Source organism: Eriocheir sinensis, chromosome 13 (assembly GCF_024679095.1).
Source record: "Eriocheir sinensis breed Jianghai 21 chromosome 13, ASM2467909v1, whole genome shotgun sequence".
Taxonomy (NCBI): domain Eukaryota; kingdom Metazoa; phylum Arthropoda; class Malacostraca; order Decapoda; family Varunidae; genus Eriocheir; species Eriocheir sinensis.
The window spans coordinates 560,001-587,527 of record NC_066521.1 but is presented as its reverse complement, the minus strand read 5'-3'; the positions used below and the strand labels follow the sequence as shown (position 1 = coordinate 587,527).

Below are 27,527 nucleotides of genomic sequence, written 5' to 3'. Positions count from 1 at the left end.
GAGAGAGAGAGGAGGGGGGGGGGATACAAGGAAGAAATGTGTTTGTGATGAAAACGTATTGTAGAAAAAAATGTGATTTGGTGTGAGAGAAAGGGGGGGGGGGGTATACCTGGAAGAAATGTGTTAGGGATGAAACGTATTATAGGAAAAACGTGATTTGGAGAGAGAGAGAGAGAATCAGAGTAACAAGGGTGAGCAAGGAAACCACAGTACTAGCGGGAATAGGGAATATAATCCACAGCCAGAGTAGGAAAAAGGACTGTGTTACTCTTGCCTTCCCATTGGCCACGCCGCACCCACCCATAGCCAATCCCATGCGTTCTGAGGTGGGGGTGAGGGAGCCCCTCTCGTCACTGAAGGCCCACGTGACTATACATATTTTGTTCTCCAGGGATCTCCTCAAGCTCCGCTCACATGAGACGTCACGAGCTAGCACAGGGATGATTGGCCGTGAGAAGCCAGACACCACATAACTGGGAAATATGTAGCCGGCATGATCTTGTGTATGTATATCGACCTTGCGTGCAGTGTTGCCAAACTAGCCCGAAATTCGCTAGTTCTAGCGCATTGGCATCACAAATAGCGTAAATTTCGTATTTGGCGCATAGCGCATTTTTTAGTGCATTTTTGTTCAATTTGGTGCATATTCTGGCGCATTTCTGGAAATTCATGGTTATTGGAAAGGTGTGTGTGTGTGTGTGTGTGTGTGTGATGAGTGGACGTCAGGTCGCACCCAGTCTCTGAGGCCTAGGGATTAGAGAACGAGGGAAAGGGAGCGGTGCATACCGTCACACCCTCCTTACCTTCCCGCCCCATAGAAATAGTCAGTCCCCCCTCCACACACACACACACACACACACACACACACACATTCACTGCCAAGGATTCATTAAAACATTCCGGAAAGGCAGTTGCCGATTTACATTTAGAATAATGAGGCTGCAGCCTCCCTAGGCTCGGGGCATGCAGGGGGCTCCCGATGATTAGAAAATAAATCAATAAATAATAAAGAAAGAAATAGAAATGTGGAGTAAAATACAATAATTAAAATAGTCTTAGAAAGCACGTTGATATAGGTGAAGGCAGTCATAATACAACTCAAGTGTCGGCTGGATTTGATGACTTTATACATGCGATTTTTCATACGTGTGCCTTCTCTATAAGTATTTTCAGTCATCTCAAACAAGTGCTTGTCCGACATTTGATTATACACAGAGAAACTAATCAGGTGGACATGTTGATGAGACGATGACACAGTTGACTAAAACGGGTCTGTGACACGTCAAATTACACATACACGGCTGTCTAAGCGTCTGAGAGGCTCAGTCAGGCTGAGTCAGCCTCGGTTATGTAATTAACGCAGGAAGCAGCATCCTGCTGAACCTGACTTGTGAACTGTCATTGATAATTAAGAGTTCGGTCTCCTTAGCTCCAATAACATTATACTGAGTTTGTTATGGAAACATATGCAATAATTATATAAAAAAAATCATACAGACATGAGGAAAAGCTTATAAAATAAATTGATGCCATTGATTTCATGTATACGTTGACTAGGTCCCTCGAGCACCTCGGATGAATATGTATAAATTATATAGTAAATTTTTATTTTTATTTTATTATCTACTATAATGGTCAAGTTTGTAGTCAAATTCATCTCTTAATTTATGATAACAATGAAAAAATATGATACTGAATAACAACAATTCAATCCTTTCAATATAAATTAAACAGCACCTGCCTATACCTACATGACGGTAATTACTATTGCTCGTTTCGAAACACGTAGTACAACAACAAATTATGAGAAATATATACATATATATGAAAAGGGCCTTTAACCTGAACTATTCTCGGGCCCCGCACCTGGGGAAAGGAATAAGGAAAGAAAAAAAAATATTATTATTATAATTATTATTATTATAGCAATACCAGAAAGTGGCATTATCAATATGATCTAAAAGCAATAGTGGTTACTATTATTAAGATAACCATTATCTAGCTACTATTACTATCACCATTAGAGGGAGAGGAGCTGAAAATTTTCCTAGTGCATTTCACACCTCAGTCTAGCGCTATTGCATCCTACACATTTGGCAACACTGCTTGCGTGTGTGGGGCCGAGGATAAAAGCACAAGCAGCAGCAGGACCGACGCAGTCCCTCGCCAGATCCATGGATCTCTGCCACACATCGCCGCCCACTCTGAGCCTGCTACGAGAGCGCGGCGCCGGTGGAGGCTGGAGCTCGGGGCTCACTGGTAAAGCTTACCAATACTCTCAGCACCCTTGACAGTCAACAGCATTAAAACTAGGCCACTCTGCCGCTCAGATTCTCTGGTGGGCGACATCTGCCAGCTCCTACCCGATGACAGCTGTCCTCTTCCTATGATTGGATAAACATCCTCTAAACGTAGCCTTAAAGCCCAATCACACCGACCTAATGACAACCTCCTGCTACCTGCAGGTCGCGGAAGGTCTCACAAGGTCGTACTATCGTAACCATTGCTCATCGGGACACTAAAAATCGACGGAGACGAAATTTGGCAAGGTCGCTTATCCTCCCCCTCTGTCCCCCTGTCCCTCCTTATATCCCTGGCGACGGGAACATAAGAACATAAGAACATAAGAACGCAGGAGTCTGCAAGAGGCCGGTAGGCCTGTACGAGGCAGCTCCTTTGACCCTAAGCTCCCGTGTATCTAACCCCACCTAATATCGCTGTCCATGAATTTATCTAGTCTATTTTTGAATGTGACAATTGTATTGGCACTCACCACATGACTGCTAAGCCTATTCCACTCATCCACCACCCTGTTAGTAAACCAATTTTTGCCTATGTCCCTGTTGAATCTGAATTTATCCAGTTTAAACTGTACTGTGTGTAGTGCGTAATTGCGTATGGTGGTGCAAGCAGCATCATGACTCATGAGGGGCCGGCGATTGAGAGTTGGGGAGGAATTGAGAGAGAATGAGTCACCACTCAGTCACCACGCCTCTCAGCACACAGACGCTCTTCCTTCAGTGTGTGTCTGCTGCTTGTGAGAGGTGGGTGCAGGTGTTTTGCTCTGTCGCTGAGGATATGCGTCTAATTGTCTAATATACTGCATATAAATGTTTTAATATATGTGTAATTTGTGTATATATATATATATATATATATATATATATATATATATATATATATATATATATATATATATATATATATATATATATATATATATATATATATATATATATATATATATATTACAGGGAATGTATGTAATTAGGGATTTCACGTAATCCCTAGTGAATATGTGAAATGAATTTCTCTTTTTGCTGTATTATGGAACCTAATCTAGTCTAACCTAATCTAATCTTACCTAAACTGACCTAACATAACATAACCTAACCTAATCTAGTCTAACTTAACCTAACCTAACTTAACCTAACCTAACCTAACTTAATCTAACCTAACCTAGCTTAACTAATCTAACCTAACCTAACCTAACCTAACCTAACCTAACCTTACCTAAACTAATCTAACCTAACCTAACCTAAACCTAACCTAACCTTACCTAACAGGTTCCATAATACAGCAAAAAGAAAAATTCATTTCACATATTCACTAGGGATTACGTGAAATCCCTAATTACACGCATTCCCTGTAACATATATATATATATATATATATATATATATATATATATATATATATATATATATATATATATATATATATATATATATATATATATATATATATATATGTGCGTTTTTTAGGTTTAATTACATACATAAACATTATTGTTTCAGAATGGCAACCACAAGGAGTTCAAAGGAATGTGAGGTGTTCGGTGCTTCTAAGGATCTGTCTCTTACGTGTTTACCAACGTATGAAGATGTGATGAAGTTTTATCAACATGTTAGAATAACATTAAAAACATCAAAGAAGGAACCAACTTTTACAGATATTTCACAAATTGTTGCTACTAAACTAGAAGATCTCACAAGCAGCAGACACACACTGAAGGAAGAGCGTCTGTGTGCTGAGAGGCGTGGTGACTGAGTGGTGACTCATTCTCTCTCAATTCCCTCCCTCCCCAACTCTCAATCGCCGGCCCCTCATGAGTCATGATGCTGCTTGCACCACCATACGCAATTACGCACTACACACAGTACACAGTAATCATATGTATTCCGTTATTTAAAGGTAGTTTATCCCTAATAGAACGCCTGAAGTGCAACATTGACTTTACTAAAAAATATTGGAAACTCATGTGTATTATATTTAATTTTACTTAAATTTAAGCTGTCTGGGGAGACAAAAGATGTTGATATTCAATGTTTATATTTTGCATACATGAACTTAGAGGCCAGTACAAATAATTCTGTTGTATAGGAAATGTAAACATTAGATATTTTATTTTTGGGAATTTTTTAAAATTATGCGAGTTTTTCTGCATTTTTCTAATATTTCAGACCATTTGGGGAGGCAGAAGATAAAGACTTGAGACGTTCCCATTAATAATAGGAGCTAAATACACCACTTAAAGATAGTTTATCACTATAGGAGCGCATAAAAATAAAAATAAAAATAAAATAGAAATATTGATAAAAAAGTGATTTTTAACTTCAAAAATTGACTTTTAAGCTCTGTGGGGAGGCAGAAGACATCATCGCAGACACCTGAAACTTTGCAAATATTTTTTTCTCACCCATGAGACACATTTTATCACTATAGGAACAAAAAAATAAAAAAAAGTTGAAAAACGATCCGCCCTGCACTCCTGTTGGTTACCGTCCTGTTAATAAAGTCTAATACCCTGTTAGCCCTATTCCTCCCTTCCTTAGTTTTAGGTCAAAGTTCACTAACACTCTCAAATCCCTTTCACACTCTGATCTGCCTATCGCTGTGGAGTCTAAACTATACCCGTGTAATGGGTTCCGTGCTCCAACACTAATTACGCTACACTTGGTGATGTTAAAATTCATCTGCCATTTCTCTGACCAAGCTGACAGTTTGTTGAGATCCTCCTGCAGTGCTCTAGCATTCTCCCCTGTCCTAATAGTGCGTCCTATTTTTGTGTCATCTGCAAATTTACCTATGTCACTAGTTATCCCATTGTCTATGTCATTGATGTAGATAATGAATAAAAGCGGGCCTAAAACTGAACCTTGAGGAACCCCACTGGTAACATTACCCCATTCGGATTTTTTACCGTTAATGGTAACCCTCTGTTTCCTGTCGCTAATCCACGCCTTAATCCAATCAAATACCTTCCCTCTTATCCCATGAGCCCTGACTTTATTTAACAGTCTCTGGTGAGGTACCTTATCGAAGACCTTACTAAAATCAAGATAAACTACATCATAGCTTTCATCATTGTCACCCATGCTGTGAGTCGTGAATTAAATTATGTCTGTCAATATGGTCCCTAATACTATCAGCTATTATTGACTCAATCATTTTACCTATAACTGACGTCAAACTAATCGGCCTATAGTTTTCCATAGAAGATTTGTCACCCTTCTTAAATATTGGAATAACGTGTGCTTGCCTCCATGAAACAGGCACCACCCCTGTGTCTAGTGACTTCCTAAATACTTCTGTTAACTGCCTACTGATTTCAGTTTCACATTCCTTTATTACCCTGGGGAAAAGTTCATCTGGCCCTGGCGCCGTAGTGACTTTAAGTCTATCTATCTGTCTAATCACGAGCTCCCTACTCATGTTGATGTCGGTTAATCCCTCTACCTCTTCTCCCCTGAGAAAAGAGAGAGAGAGAGAGAGAGAGAGAGAGAGAGAGAGAGAGAGAGAGAGAGAGAGAGAGAGAGAGAGAGAGAGATACAAGGAAGAAATGTGTTTGTGATGAAAACGTATTGTAGAAAAAAATGTGATTTGGAGAGAGAGAAAGGGGGGGGGGTATACAAGGAAGAAATGTGTTAGGGATGAAACGTATTATAGGAAAAAACGTGATTTGGAGAGAGAGAGAGAGAGAATCAGAGTAACAAGGGTGAGCAAGGAAACCACAGTACTAGCGGGAATAGGGAATATAATCCACAGCCAGATTAGGAAAAAGGACTGTCTTACTCTTGCCTTCCCATTGGCCACGCCGCACCCACCCATAGCCAATCCCATGCGTTCTGAGGTGGGGGTGAGGGAGTCCCCTCTCGTCACTGAAGGCCCACGTGACTATACATATTTTGTTCTCCAGGGATCTCCCCAAGCTCCGCTCACATGAGACGTCACGAGCTAGCACAGGGATGATTGGCCGTGAGAAGCCAGACACCACATAACTGGGAAATATGTAGCCGGCATGATCTTGTGTATGTATATCGACCTTGCGTGCAGTGTTGCCAAACTAGCCCGAAATTCGCTAGTTCTAGCGCATTGGCATCACAAACAGCGCGTAAATTTCGTATTTGGCGCATAGCGCATTTTTTAGTGCATTTTTGTTCAATTTGGTGCATATTCTGGCGCATTTCTGGAAATTCATGGTTATTGGAAAGGTGTGTGTGTGTGTGTGTGTGTGTGTGTGTGTGTGTGTGTGTGTGTGTGTGTGTGTGATGAGTGGACGTCAGGTCGCACCCAGTCTCTGAGGCCTAGGGATTAGAGAACGAGGGAAAGGGAGCGGTGCATACCGTCACACCCTCCTTACCTTCCCGCCCCATAGAAATAGTCAGTCCCCCCTCCACACACACACACACACACACACTCACACATTCACTGCCAAGGATTCATTAAAACATTCCGGAAAGGCAGTTGCCGATTTACATTTAGTATAATGAGGCTGCAGCCTCCCTAGGCTCGGGGCATTCAGGGGGCTCCCGATGATTAGAAAATAAATCAATAAATAATAAAGAAAGAAATAGAAATGTGGAGTAAAATACAATAATTAAAATAGTCTTAGAAAGCACGTTGATATAGGTGAAGGCAGTCATAATACAACTCAAGTGTCGGCTGGATTTGATGACTTTATACATGCGATTTTTCATACGTGTGCCTTCTCTATAAGTATTTTCAGTCATCTCAAACAAGTGCTTGTCCGACATTTGATTATACACAGAGAAACTAATCAGGCGGGTCTGTGACACGTCAAATTACACATACACGGCTGTCTAAGCGTCTGAGAGGCTCAGTCAGGCTGAATCAGCCTTGGTTATGTAATTAACGCAGGAAGCAGCATCCTGCTGAACCTGACTTGTGAACTGTCATTGATAATTAAGAGTTCGGTCTCCTTAACTCCAATAACATTATACTGATGGAGTTTGTTATGGAAACATATGCAATAATTATATAAAAAAAATCATACAGACATGAGGAAAAGCTTATAAAATAAATTGATGCCATTGATTTCATGTATACGTTGACTAGGTCCCTCGAGCACCTCGGATGAATATGTATAAACTATACAGTAAATTTTTATTTTTATTTTATTATCTACTATAATGGTCAAGTTTGTAGTCAAATTCATCTCTTAATTTATGATAACAATGAAAAAATATGATACTGAATAACAACAATTCAATCCTTTCAATATAAATTAAACAGCACCTGCCTATACCTACATGACGGTAATTACTATTGCTCGTTTCGAAACACGTAGTACAACAACAAATTATGAGAAATATATACATATATATGAAAAGGGCCTTTAACCTGAACTATTCTCGGGCCCCGCACCTGGGGAAAGGAATAAGGAAAGAAAAAAAAATATTATTATTATTATAATTATTATTATTATAGCAATACCAGAAAGTGGCATTATCAATATGATCTAAAAGCAATAGTGGTTACTATTATTAAGATAACCATTATCTAGCTACTATTACTATCACCATTAGAGGGAGAGGAGCTGAAAATTTTCCTAGTGCATTTCACACCTCAGTCTAGCGCTATTGCATCCTACACATTTGGCAACACTGCTTGCGTGTGTGGGGCCGAGGATAAAAGCACAAGCAGCAGCAGGGCCGACGCAGTCCCTCGCCAGATCCATGGATCTCTGCCACACATCGCCGCCCACTCTGAGCCTGCTACGAGAGCGCGGCGCCGGTGGAGGCTGGAGCTCGGGGCTCACTGGTAAAGCTTACCAATACTCTCAGCACCCTTGACAGTCAACAGCATTAAAACTAGGCCACTCTGCCGCTCAGATTCTCTGGTGGGCGACATCTGCCAGCTCCTACCCGATGACAGCTGTCCTCTTCCTATGATTGGATAAACATCCTCTAAACGTAGCCTTAAAGCCCAATCACACCGACCTAATGACAACCTCCTGCTACCTGCAGGTCGCGGAAGGTCTCACAAGGTCGTACTATCGTAACCATTGCTCATCGGGACACTAAAAATCGACGGAGACGAAATTTGGCAAGGTCGCTTATCCTCCCCCTCTGTCCCCCTGTCCCTCCTTATATCCCTGGCGACGGGAACATAAGAACATAAGAACATAAGAACGCAGGAGTCTGCAAGAGGCCGGTAGGCCTGTACGAGGCAGCTCCTTTGACCCTAAGCTCCCGTGTATCTAACCCCACCTAATATCGCTGTCCATGAATTTATCTAGTCTATTTTTGAATGTGACAATTGTATTGGCACTCACCACATGACTGCTAAGCCTATTCCACTCATCCACCACCCTGTTAGTAAACCAATTTTTGCCTATGTCCCTGTTGAATCTGAATTTATCCAGTTTAAACCCGTTACTTCGTGTCCTACCCGGTTCTCTTACCAACAAAACCTTATGAATGTCTCCCTTATTAAAGCCCTTCATCCATTTATAAACCTCGATCATGTCTCCACGCACCCTTCGCCTTTCTAGAGAATGTAAGTTTAACTGTTTGAGTCTTTCCTCGTATGGCAAGTTTCTCAACCCCTGAATCATCTTAGTCATCCTCCTCTGCACCGATTCTAACATTTTGATATCCATTCTATAGTAGGGTGACCAGAACTGAACCGCATAGTCAAGATGAGGTCTAACTAATGCTAAATATAGTTTGAGGAAGACCTCGGGGCTTCTGTTGCTTACGCTCCTTGAAATAAATCCCAGTACCCTATTAGCTCGATTTCTAGCTTGAATGCATTGTGCCCTTGGACGGAGATCAGAGCTCACTAAGACCCTTAAATCCCTCTCGCACCCAGACCTACTTATGAGAGTGTCATTTAAGCAATAGTTATATGAGGGGTTGTTCCTACCTACACTCAGAATACTGCACTTCCCTACATTGAACTCCATCTGCCATTTATCCGCCCAGTCATATAATCTGTTGAGTTCACCTTGGAGAATACTAGCGTCCTGATCCGACTCAATTACTCTACCGATCTTGGTATCATCTGCAAATTTACTAACATCACTACTAATTCCTGTATCTAAGTCATTGATATAAATAATAAACAAAAGTGGACCTAATACCGAACATTGTGGGACCCCACTCGTAACACATCCCCAGTCAGATCTTTTACCATTGATTTGCACTCTTTGCTTCCTATTGCTAAGCCACGCCTTGACCCAGTTCAAAACTTTACCCTCTACTCCGTGAGCCTGTAATTTAAGCAACAGTCGTTGGTGAGGAACTTTGTCAAACGCTTTACTAAAATCAAGATAGATTACATCATAATTTTTATCTCTGTCAACTGCCTCAAATACTTTATTGTAGAAGGACAAGAGATTGGTGAGGCATGACCTACCTTTTGTGAACCCATCCTGCGAGTCGTGAATTAAGCTATGCTTCTCTAAATGCTCCCGAATGTTCCTGGCTATTATGGACTCCAGCATCTTCCCTATAACCGATGTTAAGCTAATTGGGCGATAGTTTGAAGCAACTGACCTGTCCCCCTTTTTAAAAATCGGCGTCACATTAGCTACTTTCCATAGGCTCGGCACATAGCCAGTATTTACCGACATCTTAAAGATGTCGGTTGGTAATCACTGATTACATCACCTAACTCCTTTAATACCCTCGGAAATATCCCGTCAGGACCTGGCGACTTGTTCTTCTTAAGCTTATCTATCTCATCCTGAACTACTTGCCTGGTAATGATTATATCCCTCAATTTATCGCCATCCCCGCCCTCGTACACCTGAACTCTTTCCGGTATAGTCGTTCGATCCTCCTGTGTGAATACTGAAAGGAAGTAGTCGTTCAACAATGTGCTCATATTTTCGTAATTTTCTACTAGCTCCCCTGTGTTTGTTTTCAGCGGTCCAATTTTCTCCCGTGTTTTTGTTCTATACATCTGAAAGAAGCCCTTAGGATTACTTTTCGCCTCATTTGCTACTTTGATCTCATAGTTCTTTTTTGCTATCCTGGTGTTTTTCTTAACTAATCTAGATAGTTCGACGTACCGGCCCCTGATATGTGTTTCCCCATTCTCTATTTTCTGATAAATTCCCTTCTTTAACCCAATCTCGTGTTTTAGTCCACGAGTCACCCACTTAGGATCATTGTTTTCTTTTCTAAGTGTTCGCTGTGGTATATGCTGTTCTTGCCCCTCTACTATTACTCTAACTAAATTATTGTAGAGTAATAGTAGAGGGGCAAGAACAGCATATACCACAGCGAACACTTAGAAAAGAAAACAGGCGAGTCCAGGCATGGCCTTCTAAAAGGAGAAGGCCTGTGCATAGGAGTCGCGACGTCAGCCTACGTCACGAGGGCTGGGCGATGGAATAGAATGACAGTGAAGTCTTAACCAGATGGTGGAAAATTCAGAAGAGTCAAGGTCGTGGGCACGAGAGCAAGTGATGTCGTTGCGCACGTAGGCGCAACATCCAGCTTTGGATTGAAATTTAGGATAGAGATAGTAGGAGGGAACAGAGTAGAGATTGCTGTCAGTAGCCTCAGAAACCTGTGTTTCGGTAAGGAAGAGAAGGTGAGGTTTAGAGGATGTTCCACAGAATGAAAATTAGAGCGAAGACCGCGAATGTTGCAGAAATTGAGAAGAAAGAGGTTCGAGGAGTTATCAAGACACCTCTCGGGTCGGCAGCCAGAAGGGGAGTCCTCCCTGGGGGAATTTGTGGTCCCCCCCCCAGGCGGGGACTCCGAGGCATTGCTTAATTGAGCCATTTTGAATTTTGAATTTTGGAAAAAGGTGTATATGTTATGTGAATGTAGTGTGGTGTGGATAAAGAGAGGATCTGTCTTTAGAGAGCATGCTGAACTACTCTCCGGTGTTGGTGAGACAATAGGGAAACGGTTAGTGAGGACATGGGAAGGGTCTTTGGAGGGCTTCAGCTCCCTTCTCACCTCCCATATATACCTCACCGGGAGTGGCTTGCGCCCGTTCGGTAGGTGTCTTCCTACCTACTCCAGCCAAATATATATATATATATATATATATATATATATATATATTAAAATATATATATATATATATATATATATATATATATATATATATATATATATATATATATGATTCAGTTGTATTACATAATTATCTACATTTCCTTCTACCTTACAGGTGTGTGAACTTCACTTTCGTCCGGAGGAAATCGAGCGTACTATTATTATTATTATTATTATTATTATTATTATTATTATTATTATTATTATTATCATTATTATTATTATTATTGATTTCATTATTATTATTATTATTATTATTATTATTATTATTATTATTATTATTATTATCATTATTATCATTATTATTATTATTATTATTATTATTATTATTATTATTATTATTATTATTATTATTATTATTATTATTATCATTATTAACATTATTAGTATTAAAATATTGGGACGGATTTTGGTCTGTTTAGATTTTTTTTTTTTTTTTTACAACAAAGGTGGCAGCTCAAGGGCACACACGAAAAAGAAAACAATAATAAAAAAAAAGCCCGCTACTTGCTGCTCCTAAAAAAGAGACAAAAGAGGTGGCCGAAAACAAGATCAAATACGGGAGGAGATATGTCCTGATACCCTCCTCTTGAAAGAGTTCAAGTCGTAGGCAGGAGGAAATACAGATGAAGGAAGATTGTTCCAGAGCTTACCAGCGTGAGGGATGAAAGAGTGAAGATGCTGGTTAACTCTTGCATAAGGGGTTTGGACAGTATAAGGATGAGCATGAGTAGAAAGTCGAGTGCAGCGGGGCCGCGGGAGGGGGGGAGGCATGCAGTTAGCAAGTTCAGAAGAGCAGTCAGCGTGGAAATATCGATAGAAGATAGAAAGAGAGGCAACATTGCGGCGGAATTTAAGAGGTAGAAGACTATCAGTATGAGGAGGAGAGCTGATGAAACGGAGAGCCTTAGCCTCCACTCTGTCCAGAAGAGCTGTGTGAGTGGAGCCCCCCCACACATGAGATGCATACTCCATACGAGGGCGGACAAGGCCCCTGTATATGGACAGCAACTGTGCAGGGGAGAAGAACTGGCGGAGACGGTACAGAACGCCCAGCCTCGAGGAAACTGATTTAGTAAGAGATGAGATATGAAGTTTCCAGTTGAGATTTTGAGTTAAGATTAGACCGAGGATGTTTAGTGTTGAGGAAGGTGATAGCTGGGTGTTGTCAAAGAATAGGGGATAGTTGTTTGGAAGATTGTGTCGAGTGGATAGGAGGAGAAACTGTGTTTTTGAGGCGTTGAAGGACACCAGGTTCTTCTTGCCCCAATCGGAAATAATAGTAAGGTCTGAGGCTAAGCGTTCTGTTGCCTCCAGCCTTGAGTCGTTAAGTTCCTGTAGGGTGGGTCTTCTATTAAAAGAAGTTGAGTAATGCAGAGTGGAGTCATCGGCATAGGAATGGATAGGACAGTTCGTTTTGGAAAGAAGATCATCAATGAACAACAGAAAAAGAGTGGGAGATAGGACAGAACCCTGTGGGACACCACTGTTAATGGATTTAGGGGAAGAACAGTGACCGTCTACCACGGCAGAAATAGAACGGTCAGAAAGGAAACTGGAGATAAAGGTACAGAGAGAAGGATAGAAACCGTAGGAGGGTAGTTTGGAAAGCAAAGATTTGTGCCAGACCCTATCAAAAGCTTTTGATATGTCCAGCGCAATAGCAAAAGTTTCACCGAAACGGCTAAGAGAGGATGACCAAGAGTCAGTTAAGAAGATTAGTCTGTCACTGTCATTGCCACTTTCCTTCTACCTCGTGTTATCTATAATAAAAGTAGTATCACAAATCTAATATGTTTTACTATCAATGCTAATATTTTTACAATGAAGGAGGTAATTTAAGGCTAAATTAATAATTAACACTGCTGGTGCTGCTCCTGGAAATAATATTCGAGAATAAGCTACAGTGGACGTGTAACAGAACTGGATGGAGAGACTTTATTTTTCATTATTTTAATCGTGTGTGAGTGTGTGTGAGAGAGAGAGAGAGAGAGAGAGAGAGAGAGAGAGAGAGAGAGAGAGAGAGAGAGAGTTTGTGGAGGTGTAAGTAGCGCGGAGAGCGTAGAAGGACCGCCCGCCTCGCTGACGTCACGACTCCTATGCACAGGCCTTCCCCTTTTAGAAGGCCTTGGGTGAGGTCGCGCTAATCTCCACACCTGGTGTAGAAGTCAGGTCAGCCGTTGAATGTGTGTGTGTGTGTGTGCGCGCGCACCACAGTTTCCAAAGGCCAAAACAGAGGTTAACCGGGCTGTAATGTGTGTTTTTCTAGGTTTATCAGCAAAATTGTCTCAGCATCCCTTGTGTCATAAACGTACCCCTAGAAATATCAAGAAATCCCACGAAAGCCAGTGGAATGTGCGTGCTTTGGCGCTGAACTGTTTAAGAATATGGTCCTCCCGCTGTGAAGTCCTCTCGCCCATAACAGAGGAAAGGAAGAGTTGTCATTGGGACGGAAAGGAAGGACTGTGATAATGTTTAGAAGAATTCAAGGTCATGGTAGTCGTTGAAATATGGGAATTTGGTAACGAGATAGATGGAATAACTTGAATTTCAAAGCTAGAGAAAGTAGAACTGCCTCCTTTTAAAATACTGAAACAGGGTTGGCTTTACACACACAGACTGCGAGGAGGATGAGAAGGCTCGGTGCGGCGCGAGGAAGCCCAAGATGTTCGAGATGGGCCCGCTGGAAGACCCTGCCATGGAGGAGCGTCGGCAGCGGGCCATCTACGCCAGGAGGAGCCGCGAGAACAGGAAGAGGTGAGCACGGGGCCTTTGTGTGAGGGCTTTCACACATACACGATCTTGAACGTGACAGCTGCCCGACTGCCATTCCGGTAGCATTCGGGGTCATATTCGTAGCACATCGTCTAGCCGTCGTTGGGGAAATCCGTGCACCACGACTGTTGGAAGGTGAGTCGGCAAGAAGCACGAAAAATAAGCGCTTCGCTTATTTTTCGGGCAGCCATCGGCGTGGTCGGCGACCTTGTCAAAGATCGGACAGGAGTGCTGCAGGCATCGTGCAGCACTCGCAGTGATCGTCCAGCTAACGTGTAGCATTGTGCATTTAAAGGCAGTAAATAGCTGACATATGAGAGGAAGCGAGCGGTGCTGAGGGTGTGTGGCAAGGTGCGGGGCGGGGCTGACACCTCAGCGGCCAACACCCCACCGGCCGGTTTCAAATGGAAGTACTAATAAATCAGCTTCCTCGAGGTTGGGCGTTTTATATCGTCGTCACCATTTTTTCCCCCTTTCAGATGCTGTCCATATACAGGGGCCCTGTCCGCCCTTGAATGGAGTATAGCTATGCATCACATTGGGGGTGGGGGCGGGGGGTCCACACACACATCTCTCTTGGACAGAGTGGAGTCAAACGGCCGTATTCTCAGTGATTCTCTTCCCCCTTCCAGCGAGGAAACGAGGCTTCGTGGACCAAATGGTATGCTTAGTGACGAGGAGTGTCTTTGATGCAGCGCGCGAAGCGGAGAGCGGGAAAGAAATGAACTAATTTCCTCTCTTGACGAAGAGGAGGTGAAGGCCCGCTCTTCGCTAATATCTTCGCACATTTAATGCTTTATTACAACATTTTTCCATGTTGCTGTATCATTAATTGGGTATAAGAACAATTTAAATTTTCTAGGCCTTATATAAAAAGTCATACAATGCGAGAAACATTATTTTTTTTCTGTTTATTCAAGACTTCACGGTTCCCATGATAATTTAAGCCAACACTGGAACGCACCTCCAATCCAGCATGCCCCGCCCTTCAGACTCAACTATTCACAACAGTTCTCCTTTTTAAGCGTTTGTAGGGCGGGCACTTCAAACCATAAGCATGAAGAGTGCTGGGACAAATTTAAAAGTGACGGACTGACAGGTAGGCCTCGGCCTCCGGGCGAATGTTTCACAAGTCTGTATGAATATGTGATGCTATGTGATACTCCGTGCTGGGCTTCCCACAGCCAATCTCCAAACTCGTGACGTCACCTGTGGGTGGAGCTTAGCAAAGCTCAGCAATATAGATGATACCATTTTCCACCCACTGATAGGAGCTCTAAAGCTACTTAAAAATATATTTATAAAGGAGAAATAACGAAGGGAGAAAGAGATCTCATGGAACAGGAATAAAATAAAGAAAATAAAAGCAGTTTATTCTAACGAGGTCTCCTAAGCTCCGCCCACAGGTAACGGGAGGATATCAGAGCGAAGCAAACATAGCCACAGATACCAACCAATTAAACCCATCAATGTAAATTTTCTGCTATATATAGTGTATGTCACTGTATCAAGCACTGCTTACATAAGTACTTGCCACACAATATTTTCCATTATAGAAATGTACCTAAAATGCATTAGTGTTTCGGTTTTCAACGTTTGTTTGATTTGCAGTAGTACCAACACTACACGGAAAGATTGTTTCGAAGGGGGAAGAGAAACTAGGGTTTGATAATAATTATCTCTTCACGGAAACACACTCTCTAAGCGACGCTTCGACGAAGAGGGAAGAGCCTCACTGAAAATTCCGCCGAAAGGCTCTTCGTCTCATCAACTCCCCTCTTCTTAATATAGCAAAATCATATTGCCCATACCGTTTGGGTGTTGGCCAGTGCGGGTAAGCCCCGCTCCGCCGCTCTGCCACACACTCCTAACACCTTTCTCTTCCTCTCATAGGTCAGCTATTGACTACGTCTAGGTGAATATAATTAAGCATTTGATAATCCAATCAGGCTGCATCGTGTAGGAGTGTTTCGTTTTTAGGATTATAGCAATGCTTATTCCTAATGCAAAAGTTAGCTCGCATTTTCATTCTTTTATCACCTTCACTGGTAAACTCTGGAACAGCCTTCCTTCGTCTGTATTTCCTCCTGCCTACGATTTTAACTCTCAAGAGGGGAGTATCAAGACACCTCTCCACTTGAAATTGACCTCTCTATTGACCATTCATTTCTAATCTCTTTGACAGGAGCAGTGCTTAGCAGACTTTTTTGTTTTCATGTGTTTTGCCTTTGAGCTGCTTCTTTTGCCGTGAAAAAAAATGTCTCCTTTCAAATGGTGTGACATGGTTGGCTTACGCTTTATTACGTGACCCAGCGGGGCGAGAGAAAGCCCTCAAGGGAAGCTTGCTGATTGTAGCGACACAGGGAAAGTAGAACGCCGATGCAGGCCATGGGATAAATAACTGTGACGACATAAACGAGGTTGCCAGTCATGGAGACCCTCATACCAAAATGCTTCCAATAGATACTGAGTTAGTCTTCCTTACTCGGGCCGCCTGCAGGGAAATAGCGGAACTACAGCGCGAGGTGGAGGCGCTGCGGGATATTAAGGAACAGTGCCAAGAGATGGTTGCGAACGTGAACCGCCTAGCGCAGAGTCAGCAGTGCAAGATTAAGCAGCTGGAGCAGAGTCTCGCCAATGCTCGCCAACAATTGAGGGCGAGGGACGAGCAGCTTCAGAGTAACCAGGAGAGGCTGAGCCGCATGAAAACCCACCTCGAGATGATCACCGAGGGCTGCGAGGAGAACAGCATGGTGCGCCGCATGATCCTCAACCTGCTCGCCATCAACACCAGCTAGTGTGCGGGGCCCATAGTCTCACATATATTGGGGCTTACACAACAACATATGGTAAGACTTTGGTAGAAGTTGTGTCAGTGTTTCCATGGTTAGTTTTACGAGCCTAGTGACAGTTTCAATAAATAACAATGCTTCTGCACCATGAATGTGAAAAACACTTATGAAAACCAGACTGATCTCTCTCTCTCTCTCTCTCTCTCTCTCTCTCTCTCTCTCTCTCTCTCTCTCTCTCTCTCTCTCTCTCTCTCTCTCTCTCTCTCTCTCTCTCTCTCTCTCTCTCTTAACTAAATATATTTTAGAAGCTAGAAAAAAAAATAGAAAAGAAATATTCAATGATGTCTTACGAAGAGTTGTCGAAATATTTTGACACAAAGTGTTTTCGTTCACCAAGGAACAAGTCAAATGAAGTCCAACTATCGACCTAATACTAAAACAGAAAGTAAAATTATCTTTTCATGATCATTGTTGACAACACTAAATCTAACATATGCACAATATATAGGACATGCATAATTAGTCGAATCCTAAACAAGGATGGCGTAATTGATTTAATTTATATTCTCGTGTGATGATGACGTCATCGCCCGCGCACCATACCTATTATTCACCCCTGACTCACTCTTTGCCTTTCGTGGTCAACATAACGATAACAAAAGCTTTCCGTGGACATCTAATAAATGATAGTGATCAAGGGAAGATGCCCACAGCCTATAACTACCGAGGGATTGTCGGAGATGGAAAAATAAGAATAAATAGCTTCAGAATAGTCGTGTTTTGTAACTCCAAGCTCCTCACTTTGCCGCCGATCGCAAACATCATTGCCTTTCTTGGTCAATTTAACGATGACAAAAGCTTCATGTAGACTTCTAATGCTTGGAGGTGATCAGTGGAATATGTCCACAGCTTATAAGTGCCATAGAATAATCGAGGAAGGTGGGGAAATAAGAATATATGGCTTTGAAATGGAGGTGGTGGTGCGGGCGGGTAGGCTCCAGGGTTCCTGTTCTTGCTTTAAACAATAGTTTGCTCCCCCAGTCTCCTACATGCCAGTGTACTGCCTCTGGTTTCTGTTTCCAACTCTACCATTTTAGCGTTGTCTTGCCACTCATCCCTTCCTGCCATTTGACTTGTCCGTTCCTTTCTACTGCCTTCTTCACATCCCTGATCTCCATTTCATTCCACTCTTCCCTCAGGGGTTCTCTCCTTTTCCACCTCTCTAACTCTTTCCCCCAGGTGGACTTGTTTCCACTTTCTTGCAGTATTTTCTTTGCCCATCTCTCCTCACTACTCTTTCAATTTTCTTAAGGAAGCCCAACTTGCCCTTTACAATTCTTTCCTTGAACGTACTCCATCCCATATCTCCTCTGACGGCCTCTACCGCTGTGCTCCTAGGGGCTCCTAATCCCCACCGGCCTACTGTGTTCTGAACCTTTTCTAGCTGTGCAATGTCCCCTTCTCTGTAGTGTGTTATCTCTGATCCATAGAGGCAATATGGTACACCTACTCCTTTCCACAGACTTCGCCCTACGTCATATTTGTTTACTACTCTATTGCCTCCATTTATTATCATCCCTGACATCCTCCTTGCCTTCCCTTCATTCACTTTCCTCTGTTTCTCCCCTCCAATGCCTTCCTTGCTAACCTCCATTCCTAGGTACATATATTTATCGACTACCTCCAGCACGTTGTTTCCTAGTACCCATTGGTTACTGCCTCCACTACCAAACTCCATAACCTTACATTTTCTTTCACTAAATTTCAGGTCCCACTCCCTCCCATATGCCTGAGCTATGTGCAGGATCTCCTCCATCTCCTCCTTCCTCTCCGCCATCAACACTACATCATCAGCGTAGGCCAGGCACCCTAACCTCTCTCCTCCTATCTCTACTCCTTTCCCGGCTTTCCTAATTCTCACTATCAGCTCCTCGAGGTACATGTTGAAAAGCGTCGGGGACATCACACAGCCTTGTCTGACTCCTACATTATTTTCTAACCACCCAGTAGTGACGTCTCCTAACGTGAGCTGCACCTCATTTCCCTCATATAGACTCTGTATTATATTTACTATCTTGTCATCTACACCTACATGTCCTAGCAGTCTAATGAGCTTTTCTCTGTTCACTGTGTCGTACGCCTTTTCAAGATCTATGAATACTAGGTATAACTCCTTCTTCTTCAACTTGTTCCTTTCAATAATCTCTTTTAAGGTAAATATATTTTCCAGCCCTCCTCTGTCTTTCCTAAATCCACTCTGTTCCTCTCCTAGCACCTTATGCGTCTCTATCCAGGTCTTAAGCTTTTCATTTATTACGATTCCAAACACCTTTGCCATGGTGTTCATGATAGCTATTGGCCTATAATTTCCTATCTCTGCTTTATCCTTTCCCACTCCCTTATGTATCAGAGTTACCCTGCTCTTTTTCCAGTCCTGTGGTACCTCCCCTTCCTCCAAAACCTCCTTGCAGATATTAAAAATAACCTTCCTGACTGCATCTCCTCCATACTTAAGGAATTCTCCGATAATGTCATCTGTTCCTGCCGCCTTCCCATTCTTCTACATTTTCAGTGCTCGCTCTACCTCCCCTATTTCTATTCCTACCTCCATTTCCTTTGTCACTGTAGATCACCATGTTCTCTATTCCTCTATCCCCTGTATCTATCTTGAATACCTTACTCCAGTACTCATCTATTACTGACCTTATTTCTTCCTCTGTTCCAGTCTCCCTGCCCTCTGTTTTCAGTATCACCCTCTGATCTATAGCCTCTTCCATTTAGCGTAACCCGTTTCTGGGTCGTGATCTGTAGAGTCCCTTGATAGATAGAGTCCCAACAGCCTAAGATTTGGACGCCATTATTGGCCCTGTTTTCGCCGCGAGAGCGTGTGCTAGTGTTTGAAAAGCGCGGCGAAAACACAGGGCTAATAATGGCGTCCAAATCTTAGGTTGTCGGGACTCTATGAGGGACTCTACAGATCACGACCCAGAAACGGGTTACGCTAAATGGAAGAAGCTACTAGTAGTCAGTCGGGAGTTTTGCCTTTGTAACGGCACTTTCCCTCCTAGGTTCCTCTTCAGTCTTTTCCACCCTTTTTCTCTCTCTCCTCGGGGTAGATTGTTTAGTTTCTCCGCCTGCAGTCTCTCCCAATCAGCAACCTTCTTATTAATTAAGATCTGCGTCGCCTTCTGCACCTTCCTATAACTGCTATATGCCGTCTCCCATTCCTGTCTGTGCTGCTCCCTTCTTTCTCTGTCAATAGTAAACGTAAAGAATAAATATAAAAAATAACGGTGAAGAATAAATATGATGAAAAAACCACTGTGGCTATGATGTCTGGGGAGTGCGGGATAACATAAGAGTGTGTTAGATCTCCTATGTTAGTTTGGAGGCTTCTGATGTTAGTAGACATAATCGTCAGTTTCTCTTGGAAGGTTGGGTCGGCCGGCATAATTCCAAGGTGTGTAGGGGTGTTGAGAGGGATGAGGTGCTTGGCGCTGAGACGCTTGGTAACTGGGGAGAGGAGGCTGTGTGAGGTGCTTGTTTAGTGTCTCGATGAGGAGAGAGGTGACGGCTGTCTGCTCTCTCTCTCTCTCTCTCTCTCTCTCTCTCTCTCTCTCTCTCTCTCTCTCTCTCTCTCTCTCTCATTATTATTATTATTATTATTATTTTTACTACACTAATTACTTTATCATTATTATTATTATCATTAGTAGTAGTACAATTACTATAATTACTAGTAATATTATAATTATTACTGTTATTATTACTATTATTACAATTTATCATTGTTGTTGCTATTATAATCATTTTTTTTATATGCGTACTATTTGCTTTTCAATCTATATTCCCTATCTCCACGAATGTTCCTATGTCGTATACACTATGTGTGTGTGTGTGTGTGTGTGTGTGTGTGTGTGTGTGTGTGTGTGTCATATATATATATAGAGAGAGAGAGAGAGAGAGAGAGAGAGAGAGAGAGAGAGAGAGAGAGAGAGAGAGAGAGAGAGAGAGAGAGAGAGAGAGAGAGAGAGAGAGAGAGAGAGAGAGAGAGAGAGAGAGAGAGAGAGATATATAGATTTACATAGAAAATCAGACCACACAGACCCCATGGTCCAGACTTGGTGGTCTGTCCTTAAACCTAAGTGATTTTACATTAATCAGAAGACTCCAAAACGTTGCATTTCTACTTCAGTTGATATTAAGTTGAAGGAAGTGACGGTCGAGCTTATTTTTGAAGGAGTCAATCGTGTTACACTGGACCACTGATGGTGGAAGCTTATTCCATTCTCGCACTACAACGTTGGTGAAGAAAAATTTGGTGCAGTCTGAATTTACTTGTCTACATCTGAGTTTTACGCCATTGTTCCTCGTGCGCAGAGTGTCATCGATCATAAACAATGTTGATCTGTCTACATTCGTGAAACCATTAAGTATTTTAAAACATTCGATCAGTTTTCCTCGGAGGCGACGTTTCTCAAGAGAGAACATGTTAAGGGTAGAAAGCCTTTCTTCGTAGGATTTGTTGCGCAAGGAAGGGATCATTTTCGTTGTCCGACGCTGAACACCTTCTAATTTAGCAATATCCTTTGCATGGTGGGGGGACCAAAACTGAACCGCATATTCCAAGTGGGGTCTGACTAAACTGTTGTAGATTGGGAGTATTACATCTTTATTCTTGAATACAAAGTTTCTTTTAATGAAGCCCAACATTCTGTTCGCTTTATTTGCTGCATCGATGCATTGCTGTGAGAATTTGAGGTTTGACGCGATTTTGACCCCCAAGTCTTTGACGCATTGAACGCTTTTGAGTTTAACGCCGCGCATTTCGTATCCGAACTTCTTATTCCTCGTTCCAACTTGAAGGACCTGGCCCTTGTCTACGTTAAAGGGCATCTCCCATCTATCCGACCAAGCTGAAATTTTGTGCAAATCCTCTTGGAGGCTTTGCCTGTCTTCGTCAGTGAGAACCGAGTTACCAATCTTTGTGTCGTCTGCAAATTTACTAATGCGGTTATTGAGTCCAACATCCACGTCGTTGATGTAAATAATGAAGAGCACTGGGCCAAGGACCGAGCCCTGAGGGACGCCACTAGTGACAGGCGCCCACTCTGAGTTAAATCCGTCAATCACTACTCTTTGTTGTCTGTTGCTCAACCAATTCGCGATCCATTGGTTTACTTGACCGTCAATACCTATTTGCTTTAATTTGTAAAGTAATTTATGATGCGGGACTTTATCAAACGCTTTCTGGAAATCAAGATAGACTACGTCCAGTGATTTGGTTACGTCATAAACAGTGAAGAGGTCGTTATAAAAGGTTAACAGGTTTGATAGGCAGGATCTTTTGTTTCGGAAGCCATGTTGTGAGTTCCCAATCAATGAGTGGCTTTCAAGGTAACTCACAATTTTGTCTCTAATTATGCCCTCAAGTAGCTTACCTACAACCGAAGTTAGACTAATGGGCCTGTAATTACCTGGTACTTTTTTATCTCCTTTCTTGAAAATCGGTGTCACGTTAGCCTTTTTCCAATCTGAAGGGACGATGCCTTGTCGCAAGGACATATTGAATACGGTTGTGAGGGAGGAGAGTATTTCGCTCTTTGTTTCTTTCAGCAGAGTTGGATATACTTTGTCAGGTCCAGGACTTTTATTTGTTTTAAGTGAATGGAGAGCTTTAAGGACTTCATCGGTTGTTATTTCAAAATTAGGCAATGCATGCTCGAGATTTACAATAGTACTGGTGTTGGTGGTAGCGAGAGGAAGACTGTTAGTATTAAACACCGAGGAAAAGTAATTGTTTAAGAGGTTTGCAATGTGTTGGCTGTCAGTCACTAGTGCACCGTCGCTGTTTGTTAAAGGTCCAATACCACTTTTGATCGCCTTTCTGTTGTTTATGTAACTGAAGAAAGATTTCGGATTATTTTTATAGTTGGCTGCAATATTTTCTTCATATCCACGCTTTGCCTGACCTACTAGTCTTTTTACTCGTCGCCTGGCATCATTATAAAGTCTAATGTTTTCGGGCGTGCTTTGTTCTTTCTTTAACCTGTAAAACAATTTTCTCTCACTGACTGATTGTTTAATTTCGCTATTAAACCACGGTGGGCTTTTATTAGTGTTAATTCGCTTCTCGCACAAGTGGAGAGAGAGAGAGAGAGAGAGAGAGAGAGAGAGAGAGAGAGAGAGAGAGAGAGAGAGAGAGAGAGAGAGAGAGAGAGAGAGAGAGAGAGAGAGAGAGAGAGAGAGAGAGAGAGAGAGAGAGAGAGATTTACATAGATTTACATAGAAAATCAGACCACACAGACCCCATGGTCCAGACTTGGTGGTCTGTCCTTAAACTTAAGTGATTTTACATTAATCAGAAGACTCCAAAACGTTGCATTTCTACTCTAGTTGATATTAAGTTGAAGGAAGTGACGGTCGAGCTTATTTTTGAAGGAGTCAATCGTGTTACACTGGACCACTGATGGTGGGAGCTTATTCCATTCTCGCACTACAACGTTGGTGAAGAAAAATTTGGTGCAGTCTGAATTTACTTGTCTACAGAGAGAGAGAGAGAGAGAGAGAGAGAGAGAGAGAGAGAGAGAGAGAGAGAGAGCTCGCACACACACACACACACACACACACACACACACATATATATATATATATATATATATATATATATATATATATATATATATATATATATATATATATATATATATATATATATATATATATATATATATATATATATATATATATATATATATATATATATATATATATATATGCTGGTGACTGAGGAAGTCAAGAAAACACGAGTCGAGCGCTTTCGTGTATTAAATCTTCAGGAAAGATGAAGATGTAATGCTGTAATTCTCTTGTTCAATATAACAAATCACGCGATACCAAGTGATATATATATGTATATATATATATATATATATATATATATATATATATATATATATATATATATATATATATATATATATATATATATATATATGTGTGTGTGTGTGTGTGTGTGTGTGTGTGTCATTAACCTTCTTATCCAAGTATTTTTGGACATATTCTTACTCGCCGCAATCATCCTCTATTGAACAGTTCACCTGTCCTCCCTCTGGCACCCTCTGTAACACCTTAAACACTTCTACCCAGTACCGACTTCTAGCCCATTAATTGTGTGACTGCTTCGGTTCCTTAATCCTAAATGATTAAGTCACCCATCGAAATAAAAGAAAATGGAGCCTAAATGCTAAAGTCACCCATGAAAATAAAAGAAAATGGAGCAAATGAGTTACATCCCCACTAATGGTCAGGCGAAGACTGGTGGTGGTGGGTAGGGGACGGTGGGGTGCAAAGAGACTATATACGAAGAGATAGTGGTATGTAGTAATTCCTCGGGCGTGCGGAAGTAGCGCCATCTATTGCAGCCCACCAAAAACGTCACTTTTCAGGGGTAGCTATACTATTTTTGAAGTACCTGCCACAGCACCCTATCCAGCCTTCACTTATTTTTTTCATTGTAAAATGATTTACTAATGGGGTAAAGAAAAATATATTTGTTCTTATGTTTTATTAGGTATTATCTACACTATATCAATTTGTTTTTTTAGGAAAAATATGATGTTGAAAGCATTTGCTAATATATATATATATATATATATATATAATATATATATATATATATATATATATATTATATATATATATATATATATATATATATATATATATATATATATATTTATATATATATATATATATATATATATATATTTATATATATATATATATATATATATATATATATATATATATATGTGTGTGTGTGTGTGTGTGTGTGTAGCAAACATATCCAGTGCTTTAAATACAAGCAAAGCATACAACATTCTATGCATGCTAAATTACTATAATGCCTTTGGAACTGTGGTAACCCGGATGTCACACTGGTCCTGTGTCCCAGGGTAATGGGTTCCCTAACACCACAGGCTCAAGGGCCAATGTTACAGAGATGAGCACCGAGGCCACGCGCTGCTACAGCGTATGCCCCCAGCCTTACCTTTACCTTTTGCAAAATGCTCTTAGCTGAGTAAAAATATCATACTAACTGTACAAGTGCCAGATAATGGCAAGCATTGCATACTGCTTGACAGGGCAGAGAACAAAAGCTTCTATAAGCATTGCAACTGAAATAAACAATGGGAGACACTCAAAGCTTGTTAACTGAACATGACCCGATTTATAACAGGCAAAACCAACAATGGTGCATTATATACAATGAAAACTGTATAAAAATGTTGCAAGGCACATCAATATAAGAGCAAAGCATCATAAAACATGCTGAAATACATGATGGAGGACATTAAGAAGGTAACACATGAGTTGTCGTAAATGGAATGCAATAACTTGGTGGTCCTGGGAGACAGCCAAGCCTGGAGGTGAAAATGGAATGTAGGACACGGTATGATCTCACAAGCTCTGACCTTGGTGTCAGGGTCATGAAGATATTAAGCTCAGTAGGCACAACTATGCAGCGGAGGCACATATGATAAAAGCAAATGAGACAAAATAAGGCAACTCATAGTGTAAGAAAATAGCAGGAAAGTTATGCTGCAGTATGTGACACACCAATTAAATTACAGGGCAGAGAGTGATATGTATTTCGTAGGCTACATCAGTAAACATGTAGCATTTATTGCAGGAAGCACACATTAAAGTTGGATGTAATAAAATATATGTTTTTAGCACACATTAAAGTTGGATGTAATAAAATATATGTTTTTAGCACACATTAAAGTTGGATGTAATAAAATCATTTGATATGAAACTCCTTGAACTGGCCAACCAAACAAACCACTCTCTGTCCCCCCCCCTCAAAAGAGCATTATTTTTCAAAATTTTTAACCTATGCTATCAAAAACATAAGACCCATATGCTGATCACTCGACTATATAACGCATATGGGTCTTATGTTTTTGATAGCATAGGTTCAAATTTTGCCATTGGCTGGCAATTGATAGTAACAGTAGTGTCCACAGATATCTACCTGTTTCTTGTTTATCCTGTTCCACTTTAAACCATGACTGGCCAATCTTTGAAGAGGTAGCATAACCTTGAAGTGCCACTAACAAACCTTTGTCCATTCTTCTGATGTGATCTTTTTTCTTTTTTTTCCCACCTGCCTATAGCGCCGGTAGGTTTTCTTCAGGGGCCTGGCGGTCGGCCCAGGCCCGTCATGATGCAGGCAATTTTTTTTTATAGTGGTGCCATTTAGTATTGGCTCATGCTGCCGCCCAGAACTCATTTTTGATTCACTTGGATGGTTTAGCAGGGCTTAGGTACGACTAACATTGCAGAAACAGGCAATTTTTAGATTTTCAGTGTGGCAACACATTGACAAATATTTTAGTATGGACTGAACATCAAAGATATATATGGTAAATGGGTGCTTGTAGATCTTGACATTATATCTGTCAAGAGTCTCCAGTTATATCCTCTCCCCCATCTCCTGAAAATATTACTCTTGTCAGGCAATCTAAGTGAAGCCTTCCATCGAAGCTGGCGTGCTGACATAATGTCAATGCTTAGATTCACTGTCCTTATAGCACTGAAAATAATGCAATTACATGCACATATTTTATTATTTAGAATTGTGATTAATTGTGATTAAATATTTTTTCATGTATTTTCAGACATGAAAAGTGAAAATTGCTGCACACAACAGTCTGCCGTCTGCACCGGGAGGCAAGGCAGCTCAAAGCCCAGGCTGTTACAACTCCTGGGCAGTTTTTGCCCAGAGCCAGCAATTTTTTAGATCCAATAGGGATGGATTTTTTCTGAGGTCAGGTTCAACATGCTGCAAGATGCCAAGATCTAAGCCTAGTAGAAGATATGGGTTACAAGAGAGGAGGTTTGCTCTGGCCTTATACTATCAAAGTCCAAATGCTAATAGATTTCTGAGCACAGTATTTCACTTGCCTTCAATTTCAACACTTCACTCATGACTCAGGGGTATTTCAGTACATGTTGGCTGGAGCAAACAGACTCTGACAGCCCTGCAGCAAAGAGCACAGGCTTTGTCAAAAGAAGAGAAACTTCGTGGGATTTGCCATTATTTAGTATTACTCTTGTTACGCCAAGAATTTTTTTCCATATACTTTGCCAAATATTGCAAGTAATGCACCATTGTTGGGCTTACCTGTTATAAATCAGATCTTGTTCAATTAACAAGCTTTGGGTGTCTGCCACTTTTAAGTTGTAATGCAAGGAATCATTTATCTTCCCTGCTAGATATCACATGTAATGCACCATTGTTGGTTTTGCCTGTTATAAATCAGATCTTGTTCAGTTAACAAGCTTTAAGTGTCTGCCACTTTCCAATTGTAATGCAAGGAATCCCCTGCCAGATATCACATGTAATGCACCATTGTTGGTTTTGCCTGTTATAAATCAGATCTTGTTCAGTTAACAAGCTTTAGGTGTCTGCCACTTTCCAGTTGTAATGCAAGGAATCCCCTGCCAGATATCGCATGTAATGCACCATTGTTGGTTTTGCCTGTTATAAATCAGATCTTGTTCAGCTCACAAGCTTTGAATATCTGCCATTGTTTATTTCAGGTGTAATGCTTGGAAACATTTGTTC

At 41.3% G+C, this 27,527-nt stretch overlaps 2 protein-coding genes and 1 long non-coding RNA gene across 6 annotated transcripts in view; 2 read left to right on the top strand and 1 right to left on the bottom strand.

The window, feature by feature from the left end:
* LOC126997848 (uncharacterized) overlaps window positions 1-27,527 on the top strand; it is a 62,522-nt gene that overhangs the window by 7,632 nt on the left and 27,363 nt on the right. The window lies entirely within an intron of this gene.
* The window catches only part of LOC126997846 (DNA-directed RNA polymerase II subunit RPB1-like), a 50,214-nt gene that overhangs the window by 11,975 nt on the left and 10,712 nt on the right, over window positions 1-27,527 (bottom strand). The gene's annotated exons all lie outside the window — the stretch shown is intronic.
* LOC126997847 (uncharacterized) overlaps window positions 1,354-27,527 on the top strand; it is a 27,592-nt gene continuing 1,418 nt past the window's right edge. The window contains exons 1-4 of one of the 3 annotated variants that reach the window (XR_007752407.1): window positions 1,355-2,259; window positions 13,943-14,081; window positions 16,600-16,948; window positions 26,578-27,527. The exon at window positions 26,578-27,527 is cut by the window's right edge and continues 1,418 nt beyond it. Coding sequence is in view for 1 of the 3 variants with exons in the window: in XM_050859062.1 (XP_050715019.1) it covers window positions 2,175-2,259; window positions 13,943-14,081; window positions 16,600-16,897 (522 nt within the window). In the remaining 2 variants the exon portion in view is untranslated. Of the gene's footprint in view, window positions 2,260-7,205; window positions 8,065-13,942; window positions 14,082-16,599; window positions 17,123-26,577 lie in introns of those variants that run through there. The other 2 variants (XR_007752408.1, XM_050859062.1) reach the window with 2 other exon arrangements.